The sequence below is a fragment of the Oncorhynchus mykiss genome, chromosome 13 (assembly GCF_057628025.1).
Source record: "Oncorhynchus mykiss isolate SJ-2025 chromosome 13, ASM5762802v1, whole genome shotgun sequence".
Classification (NCBI taxonomy): Eukaryota; Metazoa; Chordata; class Actinopteri; order Salmoniformes; family Salmonidae; genus Oncorhynchus; species Oncorhynchus mykiss.
The window spans coordinates 38,102,381-38,121,357 of NC_143034.1; the positions used below are offsets into that span (position 1 = coordinate 38,102,381).

At 42.6% G+C, this 18,977-nt stretch overlaps 1 protein-coding gene across 8 annotated transcripts in view; it reads left to right on the top strand.

Moving 5' to 3' along the window:
* Nucleotides 1-484: 484 nt before the first annotated feature.
* si:ch211-126j24.1 (phosphofurin acidic cluster sorting protein 2) overlaps nt 485-18,977 on the top strand; it is a 100,791-nt gene continuing 82,298 nt past the window's right edge. For 4 of the 8 annotated variants that reach the window (XM_090196137.1, XM_090196139.1, XM_090196138.1 and 1 more), the window contains exon 1: nt 502-939. Coding sequence is in view for 4 of the 8 variants with exons in the window: in XM_036940720.2 (XP_036796615.2) it covers nt 707-939 (233 nt within the window). In the remaining 4 variants the exon portion in view is untranslated. Of the gene's footprint in view, nt 940-18,977 lie in introns of all 8 variants that reach the window. The other 4 variants (XM_036940718.2, XM_036940719.2, XM_036940721.2 and 1 more) reach the window with 2 other exon arrangements.

Genomic DNA, 18,977 nt, shown 5'->3' on the forward strand with positions numbered 1-18,977 from the left:
AAATTAAGCACACACAAAATAAACTATGTAAGAAACACATTACAAGCAGAACATCAAATGAAGTGTTCCAGAAACATATTTTCTCCAAATCTTAATGGAATGTGTAAGCGACACAGCAGATTGTTTTATATATATAAAAATAACGTTTTTAATATGACTTGCCATTTCTTTCTTAGGAATGGATTGTGGGCTAGTAGAGGAGTAGGATTTTATATTAAGGGATATTTCTTTGGTTGTTCCAGCCATATTTATTATGAATCCTGATTATGATCCCTGATATATTTTATCATTAGTCTATAAATAACGTTTCTTACTATGGTCATAAAATGTCCAATAAATAATTATGCATATACTAATAATTGTCTACTAGCTATAATCACATGGCGGTTAATTACATATAATAATGTTATTATAATCCAATAATATTCAGCTCTGATTTTTTATTTACAAACAACCAATGACCCGCCCCGTTGAAAAATCTGCTGGTGCCCCTAGCGTCCAATAGTAGAACCGTACCTCGTTTTTGTGTGTGCGTGTTTAATAACGCCCCGGCCAGATTTGTGTCTGGACGCCTCTGTTTCAGCACTATCTCGATATGCTAGCCTTGAGCTGCCTGCTACACTGACAAGTTTCTGCGATATAGCCGAGAGTGGCTACGCGAGCGAGCATCACAGCCTGATAGCCTGCTGCTACCCCGGGAGAGGCGATGATGGCGGCGGCCGTAGAGAGAGGAGGAGTGCGGGCCGCTTTCCTGAACCCAGGTAGCGGCGGCGGGATCGGTGGACCACCCCCGGCACCTATGCCCTCTGCTCCCGGAGCCGCGGTTGGAGCGGGAGGCATGGGTTCGAATTCGGGTGGGTCGGATGGTCCCATGCCCGTGCCTATGAATCTTTTTGCGACATGGGAAATAGACCGCTCTTCTCCGAGTTGTGTTCCAAGGTAGGCTAAGCTACTTACATTGCCCAGCACGCATGTAATCCGTTATCTTTGAGAGTGGGCGTCTGTAGTAATGTTTCCAATTCGGAGTGGTTGTTATATGTTGTTACAAGATAGCTAGGCTACATTTTGAGAGCTGTTCCATGGTCTGTAGCAGCAACCTCTCACATCCATAATTCAATGACATTTGGTTGAGTTTGTTGTAGGTCACTCGGACTAGACAGTCAATTTCTCTGGATTTATCAAATCAAAGTCTGCCCTCGTAGTCTCCTTTTTGTTTATTTTAAGAATGTACGACAAAGAATAATATGACGATAAAGCTATCTTAATGCCAAAGAAGGTTAGGCTATACTCATAGACCAAAATAATCTACAATTGCATTGGCTAAATTACTAGCTTGTTAATAAGTCTACATTTATTAATGTTTTGCTCGCCATAGAAAGCGTTTGCCTTGCATAGACCCCTCTTGATTTTCAAAGATAAATTTCCCGTTATTCTAGGCTACATGGAGCTATTTTCACCGAGTTAAACCGTTTGTTATGAATTCCATCCACCCATAGCCTACATTCCAGAACTGCATGGCAAAACATACTTGATCCAGGCAATGGAACTGCATAGGGTACCTACAGAGAACTGCCAAAATAAAGGAAACACTCGAGTAAATTATGGATGCAAAGTATATTGAAAGCATGTGCTTCCACACAGGTGTGGTCCCTGAGTTAATTAAGCAATTAACATCCCATCATGCTTAGGGTCATGTATAAAAATACCCATTGGCCATTATGTTGGCTACCATGGCTAGAAGAAGAGATCTCAGTGACTTTGAAGGAGGTGTCTCAAAGGAGCAGTGTGAGTGTGAGTGTGAGTGTGAGTGTGAGTGTGAGTGTGAGTGTGAGTGTGAGTGTGAGTGTGAGTGTGTGTGAGTGTCTGTCTCCGGATCTCAGCCCAATGGCAAATGTGCGTAAAGCTGGCAGAATTCAGATATGATGTAATTATTTCAAATCAAATTAATTTTTCACATACACATGGTTAGCAGGTGTTAGTGCGAGTGTAGCGAAATGCTTGTGCTTCTAGTTCCAAACATGCAGTAATATCTAGGAATATAATCAAACAATTTCACAACATTTTAGCACTATCCACTGAGTGTAACAACAGCGGGCAATATGGTTCAATGTGCCAATAAATCAGAACAATCTTCTTTTTAGTTTTTTTTCAAATTGCCTGCGTCTTGAAGCTAAAGGTGGGTCATGTAGGCTATACTTTGCTAATGACTATACCCAACAAAAGAGCGACAGAGAGCAATGTACAATAAGGCAAATTTAGCAAAACAAGGAATTTGTGGTAAGTGTATGGGGGCCACCATTTTTATGCCCCTCTGTTAATTGGGAGATTCTGGACTTATGCCTGAGACAGAATTTTCCACCACCATCAACAAAAACACCAAACTATGGATTTTCACGTGGAAGAATGGTGCCGCATTCCTCCAGTAGAGTTCCAGAAACTTGCAGAATCTATGCCAAGGCGCATTGAACCTGTTCTGGCAGCTGCATGGTGGCCCAGTACCAAATTAAAGGTGCAGTGCAGTCAAAAACATGATTTGCCTGTGTTTTATATAGATTTCCACCCTTTTAGTGTAAGAGCTGTTTGAAAAGACTACCTGACATTTAAGCCTGTTTTGGTGGGATGGATGGCTTTCCCTATAATAAAATAAAATATAATGGTATTTGTCACATGCGCCGAATACAACAGGTGAAATGCTTACAGTGAAATACTTACTTACAAGCCCTTAACCGACATTGCAGTTAAGAAAAATACCTTAAAAAAAGAAGAAATAAAAGTATCAAATAATTAAAGAGCAGCAGTAAAATAACAATAGCGAGGCTATATATATAGGGGGTACTGGTACGGAGTCGATGTGCGGGGGCACCGGTTAGTCGACGTAATTGAGGTAATATGTAGACTACCGTTCAAAAGTTTGGGGTCACTTAGAAATGTTGAGGTTTTTGCAAGAAAAGCACATTGTTTTCCATTAAAATACAGTGTAGACATTGATGTTGTAAATGGCTATTGTAGCTGGAAACTGATGATTTTTAATGGAATATCTACAGTGCCTTGCGAAAGTATTCGCCCCCCTTGAACTTTGCGACCTTTTGCCACATTTCAGGCTTCAAACATAAAGATATAAAACTGTATTTTTTTCTGAAGAATCAACAAGTGGGACACAATCATGAAGTGGAACGACATTTATTGGATATTTCAAACTTTTTTAACAAATCAAAAACTGAAAAATTGGGCGTGCAAAATTATTCAGCCCCTTTACTTTCAGTGCAGCAAACTCTCTCCAGAAGTTCAGTGAGGATCTCTGAATGATCCAATGTTGACCTAATTGACTAATGATGATAAATACAATCCACCTGTGTGTAATCAAGTCTCCGTATAAATGCACCTGCACTGTGATAGTCTCAGAGGTCCGTTAAAAGCGCAGAGAGCATCATGAAGAACAAGGAACACACCAGGCAGGTCCGAGATACTGTTGTGAAGAAGTTTAAAGCCGGATTTGGATACAAAAAGATTTCCCAAGCTTTAAACATCCCAAGGAGCACTGTGCAAGCGATAATATTGAAATGGAAGGAGTATCAGACCACTGCAAATCTACCAAGACCTGGCCGTCCCTCTAAACTTTCAGCTCATACAAGGAGAAGACTGATCAGAGATGCAGCCAAGAGGCCCATGATCACTGGATGAACTGCAGAGATCTACAGCTGAGGTGGGAGACTCTGTCCATAGGACAACAATCAGTCGTATATTGCACAAATCTGGCCTTTATGGAAGAGTGGCAAGAAGATAGCCATTTCTTAAATATATCCATAAAAAGTGTTTAAAGTTTGCCACAAGCCACCTGGGAGACATACCAAACATGTGGAAGAAGGTGCTCTGGTCAGATGAAACCAAAATTGAACTTTTTGGCAACAATGCAAAACGTTATGTTTGGCGTAAAAGCAACACAGCTCATCACACTGAACACACCATCCCCACTGTCAAACATGGTGGTGGCAGCATCATGGTTTGGGCCTGCTTTTCTTCAGCAGGGACAGGGAAGATGGTTAAAATTGATGGGAAGATGGATGGAGCCAAATACAGGACCATTCTGGAAGAGAACCTGATGGAGTCTGCAAAAGACCTGAGACTGGGACGGAGATTTGTCTTCCAACAAGACAATGATCCAAAACATAAAGCAAAATCTACAATGGAATGGTTCAAAAATAAACATATCCAGGTGTTAGAATGGCCAAGTCAAAGTCCAGACCTGAATCCAATCGAGAATCTGTGGATCGAGAATCGAGAATCTGCAAACTGGCTCTACCAGAATAGAAAGTGGAGTGGGAGGCCCCGGTGCACAACTGAGCAAGAGGACAAGTACATTAGAGTGTTGTGTTTGAGAAACAGACGCCTCACAAGTACTCAACTGGCAGCTTCATTAAATAGTACCCGCAGAACACCAGTCTCAACGGCAACAGCGAAGAGGCCACTCCGGGATGCCTGGCAGTTCCTTTGTCCAATGTCTGTGTTCTTTTGCCCATCTTAATATTTTCTTTTTTATTGGCCAGTCTGAGATATGGCCTTTTCTTTGCAACTCTGCCTATAAGGCCTGTAACCCGGACTCACCTCTTCACTGTTGACGTTGAGACTGGTGTTTTGCGGGTACTATTTAATGAAGCTGTCAGACTCAGACAGGGAGAGGTTGAAAATGTCAGTGAAGACACTTGCCAGTTGGTCAGCGCGTGCTCAGAGTACACGTCCTGGTAATCCTTCTGGCCCTTGGAATGTTGACCAATTTAAAGGTCTTGCTACGGAGAGCGTGATCACACAGTCGTCCGGAACAGCTGATGCTCTCATGCATATTTAAGTGTTATTTGCCTCGAAGCGAGCATAGAAGTAATTTAGCTCGTCCAGTAGGCTTGTGTCACTGGGCAGCTTTCGGCTGTGCTTCTGTAATCTGTAATGGTTTGCAATGCCTCATTCGACAAGCGTCGAAGCCGGTGTTGTACGATTCGATCTTAGTCCTGTATTGATGCTTTGCCTGTTTGATGGTTCGTCGGAGGGCATAGCGGGATTTATTCTAAGCTTCCGGTTTAGAGTCCCGCTCCTTGAAAGCGGCAGCTCTACCCTTTAGCTCAGTGTGGATGTTGCCTGTAATCCATGGCTTCTGGTTGGGGTATGTACATACAGTCACTGTAGGGATAACGTCATCGATGCACTCATTGACGTTTTCATTATGTCGATTCTGTTGCAAAATGTTTCTTAAACTTAGGAAACTGGGAGGGACCTACCTGAATTTGGCCAATGGATACTCCAGTTTACTGTTTGGACTAATGGTTACACCTGGTGTCATCACCATGCATTAAATTAATTAGATCGATAAGACAGAGGCTGCGGTCCAAACACTTAAATTACTTACCCTCGCCTTATGCCCTTGGGGGAATCCCCGTCACCATCTTGGAGGGTGGTCCAAATGATTAGCCAAGCAAGGGAACCCCTCAGCCCACATTTTTAGTCAACTTTGCGAGTGTACGATTATGTTCACTCCGGGGCCTGAAACTCCCCATAATTCAATTTGCGACAATTGTACATCCGCTAAGAAAAGTCAGCAAAAACTTAAAAACAACATCAATGGAGAAGTCAACATACAAGTGTAAGTAAAAACGGATGCAAATAAGTTAGAAATTGTAAGTCAGAAGTTCCAGCTAGGCAGGCTAACGTTAGTTAGCTAATTAATTTGCTAGCTCTTACAGTAGGCGTATATTAATAATTATATATTTAATAGAAGGAAACATGCAATCATAATTGACTGTTGCGCATATAAAGTACCCACAAGCTACCGGTGGCTGAAAACATAATCATTGCGGGATCAACGAGTGATACATTTTCCTGCCAAGGGTCGTCTATTTAGAAATTATTCCTTCCTCCCTCGTCCTGCAAGTGTATACTCGTCAGACGTCATGATACGTCATCAGAAGTGTCCACTTAATTTGAGGGCTGAGGGGATAGGGTGTGTCTTTTAAGTGTTTGGACTGCAGCCAGAGAGTTCCAAATCTCTCTGCTGTTAACAGCTCATTTTCAGTTTTCCCCTCAGACTGCTCCCAGACAGTCCTAGCATAATTCTTGCTTGAGAAATTGCACTTTGCTAAGATGCTATTTTTGTTTATTTTGGACATTTTTTTTATTGCTAACAGTCACATTAATTAAGGTACTTCATTGTTACCCAGAAATGATTTGATATTGAGATAAAAAATGATTGCATTGGACCTTTAATACACTTTATGTTGGTGTTTCCTTTATTTTGGCAGTTACCTGTATATAGAATGCCAGCCTAATCTAATTGCTCTAATAACACAGAAATCACGGGTTCAATGATGACAGTAGAATATGCTAATGATTACCGCCAATGGCTCTCTTCTTGTATTTATAAGCTACTTAGCATTGTTTTTCAGTCCAACCCACTTACAGTAGGCTTAGGCCTATTCACTCAATATTTGACAACACTTTACTTGAACTGTATATCACAAGTGTCACAATGGTGTCATAAACATGTCATAACATTCATATCACCGAAAGTCAAGTAATATTGTACAGAACACACATAAGGTAGGTCTAACCACTGTCATAACTCTATGTGCTTCATTGCCACATTTTGCGATAGAAACTGAAAATTATTTATTCTCTGCAGGCTAAGTGAAGACAATTTCAATATCCCTAACTTTTGAACAAAATGTGCCTGTTTTTGCTCTTAGCTACATTTCTATTGTATGAGGTAACAGGCTTGCCAGGTTTTACCTGTTGGTAAATGGCACGCTTTCTGTCATTACAGCAGTGACTGAGTTTTAGAAATACTTCATGCTTCATACATAAATACATTCTCATAGATCTGATGTCCTTTTCCTTGATGTTCTTCATCATCTTTTTCAATCTATCCCCTTTAACTTTAAATCTTGAAATGCAAGCCCCATGTAACACACACATTCTTCATGTTTATTTAATAAAAAATAGTTTTTCTTTACTTTGGCAGAGCAAAGTTGAAAGTTATTGAAAAAATGTATATATCATAACATCGTATCATATTAGCTTTGTCTTGCGGGATCCCTAAGCGGCAGATGTTCTCGTACTCGCCTAACACATGTACACATACATTTTCAGTGGCTAAGCCAGAAAGTTCCCCACAGACAGTGAAAAGGAAAGGAAGTAATTGTGTTTACCTAGATGTTTTTTTTCTTCTCTAGTGTCCTTCAACACACTCCAATATCCACACTGCCATTTTTTCATTTTCAGAATTCATTCTATATCCCCTTACAGGCTTGTGGGTAAAAAAAATTGTACAGTCGCGACTCGCTACCCACTCCACAGTAATACACAGTAGCCTACGCCTAAACCAAGGTGCATGAAATGAAGAACAAATGGGATCTAGCCAGATACTCAGCTGGAGGGGCAAAAAATTAACGGAGGGGAAAAAATTGCTTGCTTTTCTTTGCCATTTTTCAAAGTTAACGAAGATGATGTAGTGGTGGAGAGTCAGAACCATGCAATAGGCCTATCGATCAACAATCAAATGCTGTATCTCACAATGGAAAGCTCTATCTTGCCATTTCTTGGCTTACAATGTCTAGCAACTTCAGTAAAGCAGGGCTTTTATCAATGAATAGGCTAAGATATTCTATAAGCAACAGACCGAAGACTGAACACACACTTGCATCATTAGTGAAGACCGAGAGGAAGAGGCGAAGCAAGAGGTCTCAGTCTCACCAAAATCTGTCCAATGTGTTTCTATGGGCTTATTTTGGAACTAAGCTTGTCACCTGCCTTCCCTCCTTCGGGACAATGACTCCCATTGTTAGGGCGGAGACATGAGCATCTTATTATTAAATACAGATCTCTGGTAAAGAACAAGAGCAGGCAAACCAACGTGAGGGAGAGAGGAGGGGGCAGGCAGAAAAAAATCTATTTCTCGCTATAGCTTGTCTTGCAGGCCTAGCAAATTCTTTGCCTTTAGCTTTCTGGTTTTATTTAAATTACCTTACTATCCACAGACCTTTACAGGCTGGTCTAGTTAGGCTTCAACATTGAAAATAATGTTTTTTTGATAATTGTACTGTGATTGTTTGTTTTTCCCCAAACAAAATGACAAACAAAATAAATTGGGTTATGGATTTTCTTAATGTAAAGGATACCAACTTTGTTTAAACGTTCACACTCCTAGGCCTAAGCACTGTTTTTTCACCACCATCTTTGTTGTTGTTGTTACTTGTGCTTGCCAAGGTGGCCAGTCATTTGAAGCGTTTCTTATACAGTTGAAGTTGGAAGTTTACATACACCTTAGCCAAATATATTTAAACTCAGTTTTTCACAATCCCTGACATTTAATCCTAGTAAAAATTCCCTGCCTTAGGTCAGTTATGATCACCACTTTATTTTAAGATTGCGAAATGTCAGAATAATAGTAGAGAGAGAAATGTATTTCAGCTTGTATTTCTTTCATCACATTCCCAGTGGGTCAGACGTTTACATACACTCAATAAGTATTTGGTAGCATTGCCTTTAAATTGTTTAACTTGAGTCAAACGTTTTGGGTAGCCTTCCACAACCTTCCCACAATAAGTTGGGTGAATTTTGGCCAATTCCTCCTGACAGAGCTGGTGTAACTGGTTTGTAGGCCTTCTTGCTCGCACACGCTTTTTCAGTTCTACCAACAAATTTTCCATAGGATTGAGGTCAGGGTTTTGTGATGGCCACTCCAATACCTTGACTTTTTTGTCCTTAAGCCATTTTGCCACAACTTTGGAAGTATGCTTGGGGTCATTGTCCATTTGGAAGACCCATTTGCGACCAAGCTTTAACTTCCTGACTGATGTCTTGAGATGTTGCTTCAATATATCCACATAATTTTCCTCATGACGCCATCTATTTTGTGAAGTGCACCAGTCCCTCCTGTAACAAAGCACCCCCACAACATGATGCTGCCATCCCCGTGCTTCACGGTTGGGATGGTGTTCTTTGGCTTGCAAGCCTCCCCCTTTTTCCTCCAAAGATAACGATGGTCATTATGGCCAAACAGTTCTATTTGTGTTCTATTTGTGTTTCATCATTCATTTTTATGGCGGTTTTGGAGCCATGGCTTCTTCCTTGCCGAGCGGTCTTTCAGGTTATGTCGATATAGGACTCGTTTTACTGTGGATATAGATACTTTTGTACCCGCTTCTCCAGCATCTTCACAAGGTTCTTTGCTGCTGTTCTGGGATTGATTTGCACTTTTCGCACCAAAGTACGTTAATCTCTAAGAGGCAGAACGTGTCTCCTTCCTGAGCGGTATGACGCCTGCGTGGTCCCATGGTGTTTATACTTGCGTACTATTGTTTGTACAGATGAACCTTCAGGTGTTTGGGAATTGCTCACAAGGATGAACCAGACTTGTGGAGGTCTACCATTTTTCTTCTGAGATCTTGGCTGATTTCTTTAGATTTTCCTATGATGACAAGCAAAGAGGCAATGAGTTTGAAGGTAGGCCTTGCAAGAAATCCACAGGTACACCTAAAATTGACTCAAATTATGCCAATTAGTCTATCAGAAGCTTCTAATGCCATGACATCATTTTCTGGAATTTTCCAAGCTGTTTAAAGGCACAGTCAACTTAGTGTATGTAAACTTCTGACCCACTGGAATTGTGATACAGTGAAATAATCTGTCTGTAAACAATTGTTGGATAATTTACTTGTGATGCACAAAGTAGATGTCCTAACTGACTTGCCAAGACAATAGTTTAACAAGACATTTGTGGAGTGGTTGAAAAACAAGTTTTAATGACTCCAACCTAAGTGTATGTAAACTTCCAACTTCAATTGTATGTCTCGTTCGCATTGTCCTTGAGCAACATGTCATATTTTATGAACTATGGGCAGTAATTTCGTTATTTGTTCAAAACAATAGTTTTTTCCACAACGATTATACTCCCCAACACCTCAGAGAACACACGTTGAAACACTTTGGCAATTATTACCTCAATGTGTGAATGTAGCAGGTAGCTGCGTTAGCATCCCACAAGGACGTCACCAAACCTGAGATCTACATGCCTGGTGTGACAAGCTTGGTTTTTGCTCCAGAAGTTTGCATGGTTTGTTTGAGTCTAATGTGCGTTTGAATGTAAGTATCATTATAGTGGCAGACGTGGACTCTGTTACATTCACATAAGTTTCTAACAAACCAGTAGCCGCTTTTGCAACTTCATAATTTCATAATTGTGTATTTCTTTAGTTAGCCCCCATTATAGCTGAGGTAGATGGGTGGTGGAGTTCTGGTAGACTACCAGTGATTGCGCTAACGCGAGTTAGCAATGCCTCGCAAAACTACCTTCCTTCAAATTGCACGCAAAGACATAACAATGGTATCCATGAGTTCATCTGACTCTGGGTGTGTATAAAAATGACTTAATTGCCAAAATAACACACTATTCCTTTAATGAATATGGTACCCTGCACCATTTTGGCACCTGTGCATATTCACAATGGGAGCCAGTCTGGTGACCCAGGGGAGAGATCCCTCATTGCTGGCCCAGATGTGTCGTCTATCTCTGGGTAACAAGAGCGAGGAAGTTGGCTTCCTGAGCCAAGGCTATGGAGCTCTCCTTAGGAATTGAACAGTGGTGGAGAATGCAGAGAAGACTTAAATTTGAAAGTGGTTACATTTCTCCAGCTCCATCCCTCAGCTCTTTATCCAAAAAGTGGTAGGGCTACCTGTTGTTGTTTGAATCCCAGATTGCCATTTTAATCAATATCAAATCAAATGTTATTGGTCCCGTACACATGGTTAGCAGATGATATTGTGAGTGAGGCGAAATACTTCTAGTTCCTACAGTGCAGCAATATCTAACAAGTAATCTGATAATTCCACAACAACTACCTAATACACACAAATCTAAGTAAAGGAATGGAATAAGAATATATAAATATATGGATGACCAATGACAGAGCGGCATAGGCAAGATGCAACAGATGGTACAAAATACAGTATATACATTTGAGATGATTCATGCAAGATATGTAAACATTATTAAAGTGACTAGTGATCCATTTATTAAAGTGGCCAGTGATTTCAATCTGTATATAGGCAGTAGCCTCACCGTGTTAGTGATGACTGTTTAACAGTCTGATGGTCTTGAGATAGAAGCTGTTTTTCAGTCTCTCGGTCCCAGCTTTGATGCACCTGTACTGACCTCGCCTTCTAGATGGTAGCGGGGTGAACAGACAGCGGCTCGGGTGGTTGTTGTCCTTGATGATCTTTTTGGCCTTCCTGGGACATCGGGTGCTCTAGGTGTCCTCGGGGGCAGGTCGTTTGCCCCTGGTGATGCGTTGTGCGTTTTAAAGGAATAGTTCTGTTTACTCAAATTACATTTGGGTGGGCTTTGACAACCTCTTCACACATTAAGAGACTTGCAAAAAACGTATATCAAGTCATGTTATTTGTCACATGTCACTTCCATTCCCCCAATCCTAACATTAACCATTAGTGGGGAAAATGCTAAACTAACCCAAGATCAGCATCTAGGGGCGACTTCACTCAACCCTGATTCCTCCATCTGTGGGTGGACTAGTATCTGTACATCCATAAAAGGGCATTCCAGACATTTGAAAAGGAAGAGCTCAGCTTGTCTTCTGTCACATATCCCAGTCGATTCCACTTTGAAGCATTGCGCTAAAACAAACATTTGAATGAATCAAATTAATTCAATATATCGCCCAGCCCTAATACACACACACATTATATATATTTTTTAAACAATGTTTCTGATATACCACTCACACACACACCCCAACCCCGGTTTCTCCTCAGACGGGAGAGATAAATGATGGCGAACCCACCTAGGAATAGATGGACCCACAGTAATTAAACGTGTGCGCTGGAATCAGGTTAGCCAGCCAATAGCGCCTCTATTATTCATGCTGTTTCATTGGTGTTTAACTGGTGCAGGAGCCATTATTCCTGATGGAGCGGGCTAGCTGCATTTTAAGAGGGATGGGGTTGACTTGACTGAAGGTGCTGTAGGATAGGGAGTGACCTATTTTTAATACTGGAAATGATAAATACTATGTAGGCTAATGTATAGTACGACAACCAGCGATTCTCAAATGCATCCTATATGGAAATTGGAATGGGTTTCTCAACTAATACAACATCCTGGGCCTATATTGTATAATGAATAGTACGACATCTAGTGATTCTCAATGGCTACCTATGGAAAATGGAATAAGTTTCTAATGGTGGTAAGGTATGAAATGAGTTCAATATGGTACATCCTTTGTAAGGTGCTAATCAAAACCAACATCCCCACTGTTGCATACTTGCTTTTTGGTTAAAGTCAAAAGTTATACCCATACATTTACCCTGCAAACAGCAGGGGTGATCCCAAATGCACCCTATACCCAATATAGTGAACTACTTTTGAGCAGGGCCCTACTAGGGAATAGGGTGCCATTTGAGACACCATCCATGAGTTACCCTGCAAGGAGGTCTTTGTAAAGCATTGTCCCAAAAGGTGATGGAACTTTGTAGACAATGCCCATTAGCTTTAATATATTTTTTGCTTAAAACATCAACCTACAGAATCCACTTAGTTCAGTAATGAAGCATGGCACTTTTGTCACCAAAGAAAAACCTCTTCAATCTGCCGCTGAGCGCAAATCCTTGATTAAAGATCCTGATTCCTTATCCCCTGTCAGTGGATTTGATGTCTTCATTCAGCTGGTCTATCTCTCTCAACATTTTTGTCATTTAACAGATGCTCCTATTCAGAGCGACTTAAAGTTAGTACATTCATCTTAAGATAGCTAGGTGGGACAACCACAATCCTAGTCATAGAAAAGTACATTATTACTCAATAAGGTATCAGTATCAATATCAGCAAAGTCAGTGCTAGTAGAAAAGAAAAAAAGTTCAGTCTTGCTCTGTCTCGTCTTTAATATTTAAAACTACTATGGTAGGCAGACCTCTTTCGGAATTAATTGCAATTGGAAAAGGACAGCTTACAGACCCCGACTGTGCTCGTTTTTCATACCGTGCTCTCTGAAGGCCTACTACTGGCTTGAAAGCAGATAACTGAACCCCACGGGTTTGACTAAATTGCAAGTTTCTGATGTCATTGCCTCAGGCCCCTTTTAATGTGTGGAATGAATCATGGTCAGAGCATTCACACTCCTGTTGCTAACCTAGTTAGCATTCGATACACATACGTTGTTGAATGTCAATGCTTTTTACATTTTGTTCTTATTTGTGGCCTGTTTTTAGTGGTGAATATTTCCGAATCTGTTCCTTGGTCAACAGAAATGTCAACATATTATGCCGTTGTTGTTATGCTGTTGTATGTTGTAGAGGTCGACCGATTATGATTTTTCAACGCAGATACCGATTATTGGAGGACCAAAAAAGTCGATACCGATTAATCGGCCGATTTAATAAAAAATAAAAAAATTGTTTATTTGTAATAATGACAATTACAACAATACTGAATGAACACTTATTTTAACTTAATATAATGCATCAATAAAATGAATTTAGCCTCAAGTAAATAATGAAACATGTTCAATTTGGTTTAAATAATGCAAAAACAAAGTGTTGGAGAAGAAAGTAAAAGTGCAATATGTGCTATGTAAGAAAGCTAACGTTTCAGTTCCTTGCTCAGAACATGAGAACAAATGAAAGCTGGTGGTTCCTTTTAACATCTTCAATATAGCCTTCAAAATTCCCAGGTAAGAAGTTTTAGGTTGTAGTTATTATAGGAATTATAGGACTATTTCCCTATATACCATTTGTATTTCATTAACCTTTGACTATTGGATGTTCTTATAGGCACTTTAGTCTTGCCAGTGAAACAGTATAGCTTCCGTTCCTCTAGTTAGCACGTGCTAACTAGCTAGCCATTTCACTTCGGTTACACCAGCCTCATAAACAGCGCAATGCTTGACACACAACGAAGAGCTGCTGGCAAAACGCACAAAAGTGCTGCTTCTGCCTACCACCGCTCAGTCAGATAATTGTATGCTTGTATGCTCAGTCAGATTATATGCAATGCAGGACACGCTAGATAATATCTAGTAATATCATCAACCATCAACTAGTGATTATGATTGATTGTTTTTTATAAGATAAGTTTAATGCTAGCTAGCAACTTACCTTGGCTTACTGCATTCGCGTAACAGGCAGTCTCCTTGTGGAGTGCAACGAGAGAGAGGCAGGTCGTTATTGCGTTGGACTAGTTAACTGTAAGGTTGCAAGATTGGATCCCCCAAGCTGACAAGGTGTAAATCTGTCGTTCTGCCCCTGAACAAGGCAGTTAACCCACCGTTCCTAGGCCGTCATTGAAAATAAGAATGTGTTCTAAGCTGACTTACCTAGTTAAGTAAAGGTATAAAAAATAAAAATGTAAAAAATCAGCGCCCAAAAATACCGATTTCCGATTGTTATGAAAACTTGAAATCGGCCCTAATTAATCGGCTATTCCGATTAATCGGTCGACCTCTAGTATGTTGTTATGCCGTCTGAGCTATAGTGGACAATCGCTTGTGTATTTTTTTCAAATCTGCTAAACCACACGTGTGTGTGTGGGGGCATGTGTGTCCAAGTCAAAGAGGCCCAGCTTCATATTGTTATTGGAGGAATTAGCAAAAAGGCTTCACCCCAAATCAGAAACACATGCTCTCTTTTCCAAAAACTATGGCAAGCACCTACAGGATCTTTGTTGTGGTTTAGTGTGTGTGTGTGTGTGTGTGTGTGTGTGTGTCAGGAAAATAATCTGGTCTAGTGTGGATTAGCTGAGGTTTACACCACCTGCTGTAGCATGTGTTTCTTTCTGCAGCTGTTTCGACGCCAGAGTGCTAGCCAGCTAAGCTAACATTTGGGTGCAATATGAAACCAGAGCGTGAGATACCCTCAAAGCCGCTACAGCAGAGCAATAGAGCACCAGCCGCTCAACGCTATAAAGTTGAACATTCTGTTGTAAAATTGACTGTCGTTCCTCAGTTCACAGGTATTTTGTTGTCCTACTACACCAAAAAATATACAGAATTGAAAAATGGCTTACAGTCAACCTATGAACGGTTATGATGGTTATTGCAACTAGCCACGTTAACTTGATTGCAACTTGATTGTGTTTTCAAGATCTATAACTTTTAAAAACGCATTCTGTATCATATGATTCAAAATCTATCATACCGGCTGTATTTCTGTATTTTGTATTTTGAAATACATTACATAGCCAAAAGTATATGGACACCTGTTCATCATGGGCATAAATATGGAGTTGGTCCCTCCTTTGCTGCTATAACAGCCTCCACTCTTCAGGGAAGGCTTTCCACTAGATGTTAGAACATTGCTGCGGGGACTTGCTTCCATTCAGCCACAAGAGCATTAGTGAGGTTGGGCATTAATGTTGGGCGATTAGGCCCGCAGTCAGCGTTCCAATTTATCCCGAAGGTGTTTGATGGGGTTGAGGTCAGGGCTCGTGCAGGCCAGTCATGTTCTTCCACATGGGTCTTGACAAACCATTTCTGTATAGACCTCGCTTTGTGCACAGCAAAGGGCCTTCCCCAAACTGTTGCACAAAGTTGTAATTGTCTAGAACGTCATTGTATACTGTAGCGTTAAGATTTTCCTTCACTGGAACTAAGCGGCCCAGCCCAAACCATGAAAAACAGCCCCAGACCATTATTCCTCCTCCTCCAAACGTTACAGTTGGCACTATGCATTGGGGCAGATAGCGTTTTCTTGGCATCTGCCAAACGCGTTTCCACTGCTCCAGAGTCCAATGGCACCACTCCAGCCGACTCTTGGCATTGCTCATTGTGATCTTAGGCTTGTGTGCGGCTGCTCGGCCATGGAAACTCATTTCATGAAGTTCCCGAATAGTTATTGTGCTGACGTTGCTTCAAGAGGCAGTTTGGAACTCGGTAGTGAGTGTTGCAACTGAGGACAGAGATTTTTACTCGCTACTCGCTTCAGCACTCGCCAAATCCAAATCCACTAATTTGAAGGGCTGTCCACATCCTTTTGGCCGTGTGTGTGTACACACTACCGGTCAACATTTTTAGAACACCTACTCATTTAAGGGTTTTTCTTTATTTTTACTATTTTCTACATTGTAGAATAATAGTGAAGACATCAACAGTATTAAATAACACATATGGAATCATGTAGTCACCAAAAAAGTGTTTAACAAATTAAAATATATTTTATATTTGAGATTCTTACAGTAGGCACCCTTTGACTTGATGACAGCTTTGCACAATCTTGGCATTCTCCCAACCAGCTTCACTTGGAATGCTTTTCCAACAGTCTTGAAAGAGTTCCCACATATGCTGAGCACCTGTTGGCTGCTTTTCCTTCACTCTGCAGTCTGACTCATCCCAAACATCTCTCTCCTTCTTGGTCAAATAGCCCTTACACAGCCTGGAGGTGTGTTGGGTCATTGTCCTGTTGAAAAAACAAATTATCCACCAGTCTAATGTCCATTGCTTGTGTTTCTTGAACCAAGCAAGTCTCTTCTTTTTATTGGTGTCATTTAGTAGTGTCCCCGGTGCGCAGGCATAGCCCGGTGTGTTACATAGCAGCGCCTCGTATCGGCCGGGCTAGAGTGGGCATCGACCCAGGTGCCATGAAGCCGGCTCAGCGCATCTGGTCTCCAGTGCGTCTCCTGAGCCCTACGCATGGTGTCACCGGTTCGCCAGCACAGCCCAGTGCGGTCTATTCCACCTCGCCGCACTGGCCTGGCTACGGGGAGTATCCAGCCAGGTAGGGTTGTGCAGGCTCGGTGCTCGAGACCTCCTGTGCGCCTCCACGGTCCGGTCTATACGGTGCCTCCTCCACACCAGCCCTCCGGTGGCAGCCCCCCGCACCAGGCTGTCTCTCCGTCTCCTCCCTACAAGTGCTCCTGCCTGCTCAGCGCTGCCGGAGTCTCCCGTCTGTCCTGAGCTGCCGGAGTCGCCCGTCTGACCTGAGCTGCCGGAGTCGCCCGTCTGTCCTGAGCTGCCGGAGTCGCCCGTCTGTCCTGAGCTGCCGGAGTCGCCCGTCTGTCCTGAGCTGCCGGAGTCGCCCGTCTGTCCTGAGCTGCCGGATTCGCCCGTCTGTCCTGAGCTGCCGGAGTCGCCCGTCTGTCCTGAGCTGCCGGAGTCGCCCGTCTGTCCTGAGCTGCCGGAGTCGCCCGTCTGTCCTGAGCTGCCGGAGTCGCCCGCTCTAAAGAGGCCACGGAGGCAGGTTAAGAGGTGGACAAAGACTATGGTGGAGTGGGGTCCACGTCCCACGCCAGCGCCGCCGCAGTGGACAGACGCCCACCCTGACCCTCCCCTATAGGTTCAGGTTTTGCGGCCGGAGTCCGCACCTTTGGGGGGGGAGGTACTGTCACGTTCTGACCTTAGTTCCTTTGTTTTGTCTGTGTTTTATTTCACCGTTCAGGACTGTTCGTTTGTCATTTTATTGTTTTTGTTTCAGTGTTCACTATTCTTATTAAAAACGAAGATGAACACTTACCACGCTGCGCTTTGGTCCTCTCCTTCATATGACAACGTACGTACATACCCCAACCAGAAGCCAAGGAATACAGGCAACATCCACACTGAGCTAAAGGCTAGAGCTGCCGCTTTCAAGGAGCGGGACTCTAGCCCGGAAGCTTATAAGAAATCCCGCTATGCCCTCCAACGAACCATCAAACAGGTAAAGCGTCAATACAGGACTTAAGATCGAATCATACTACACCAGCTCTGACGCTCATCGGATGTAATGGCTTGCAAACCATTACAGACAACAAAGGGACGCACAGCTGAGAGCTACCCAGTGACACCAGCCTACCAGATGAGCTATACTACTTCCATGCACGCTTTGAGGCAAATAACACTGAAACATGCATGAGAGCACCAGCTGTTCCGATCACGCTCTCCGCAACTGATGTGAGTAAGACCTTCAAACGGGTCAACATTCACAAGGGGGGATTACCAGGACAAGTACTGTGAGCATGCGCCGACCAACTGGCAAGTGTCTTCACTGACATGTTCAACCTCTCCCTGTCTGAATCTGTAATACCAGCATGTGTCAAGCAGACCACCATAGTGCCTGTGCCCAAGAACAAAATGACTATCGACCTGTAGCACTCATGTGTAGCCTCGAAGTGCTTTGAAAGGCTGGTCATGGCTTACATCAACACCATTATCCCAGAATCCCTAGACCCATCAATTTGCATACCACCCCAACAGCTCCACAGATGATGCATCTCTATTGCACTCCACACTGCCCTTTCCCACCTGGACAAAAGGAACACCTATGTGAGAATTCTATTCATTGACTACAGCTCAGCATTCAACACCGTAGTCCCCTCAAAGCTCATCACTAATCTAAGGACCCTGGGACTTAACACCTCCCTCTGCAACTGGATCCTGGACTTCCCGACGGGACGCCCCCCAGGTGGTATGGGTAGGTAACAACACATCTGCCATGCTGATCCTCAACACAGGGGCCCATCGGGTGTGTGCTTAGTCCCCTCCTGTACTCCCTGTTCACTCATGACTGCACGGCCAGGCACGACTCCAACACCATCATTAAGTTTGCCGATGACACAATAGTGGTAGGCCTGATCACCGACAACAACGAGACAGCCTATAGGGAGGAGGTCAAAGACCTGGCCGTGTGGTATCAGTACAACAACCTCTCCCTCAACTTGATCAAGACAAAGGAGATGATTGTGAACTACAGGAAAAGGAGGACCAAGCATGCCCCCATTCTCATCGACGGGACTGCAGTGGAGCAGGTTGAGAGTTTCAAATTCCTTGGTGTTCACATCACCAACAAATTAACATGGTCCAAGCACACCAAGACAGTCGTGAAGAGGGCACAACAAAACCTATTCCCCCTCAGGAGACTGAAATGATTTGTCATGGGTCCTCAGATACTCAAAAGGTTCTACAGCTGCACCATCGAGAGCATCCTACTGGTTGCATCACTGCCTGGTATGGCAACTG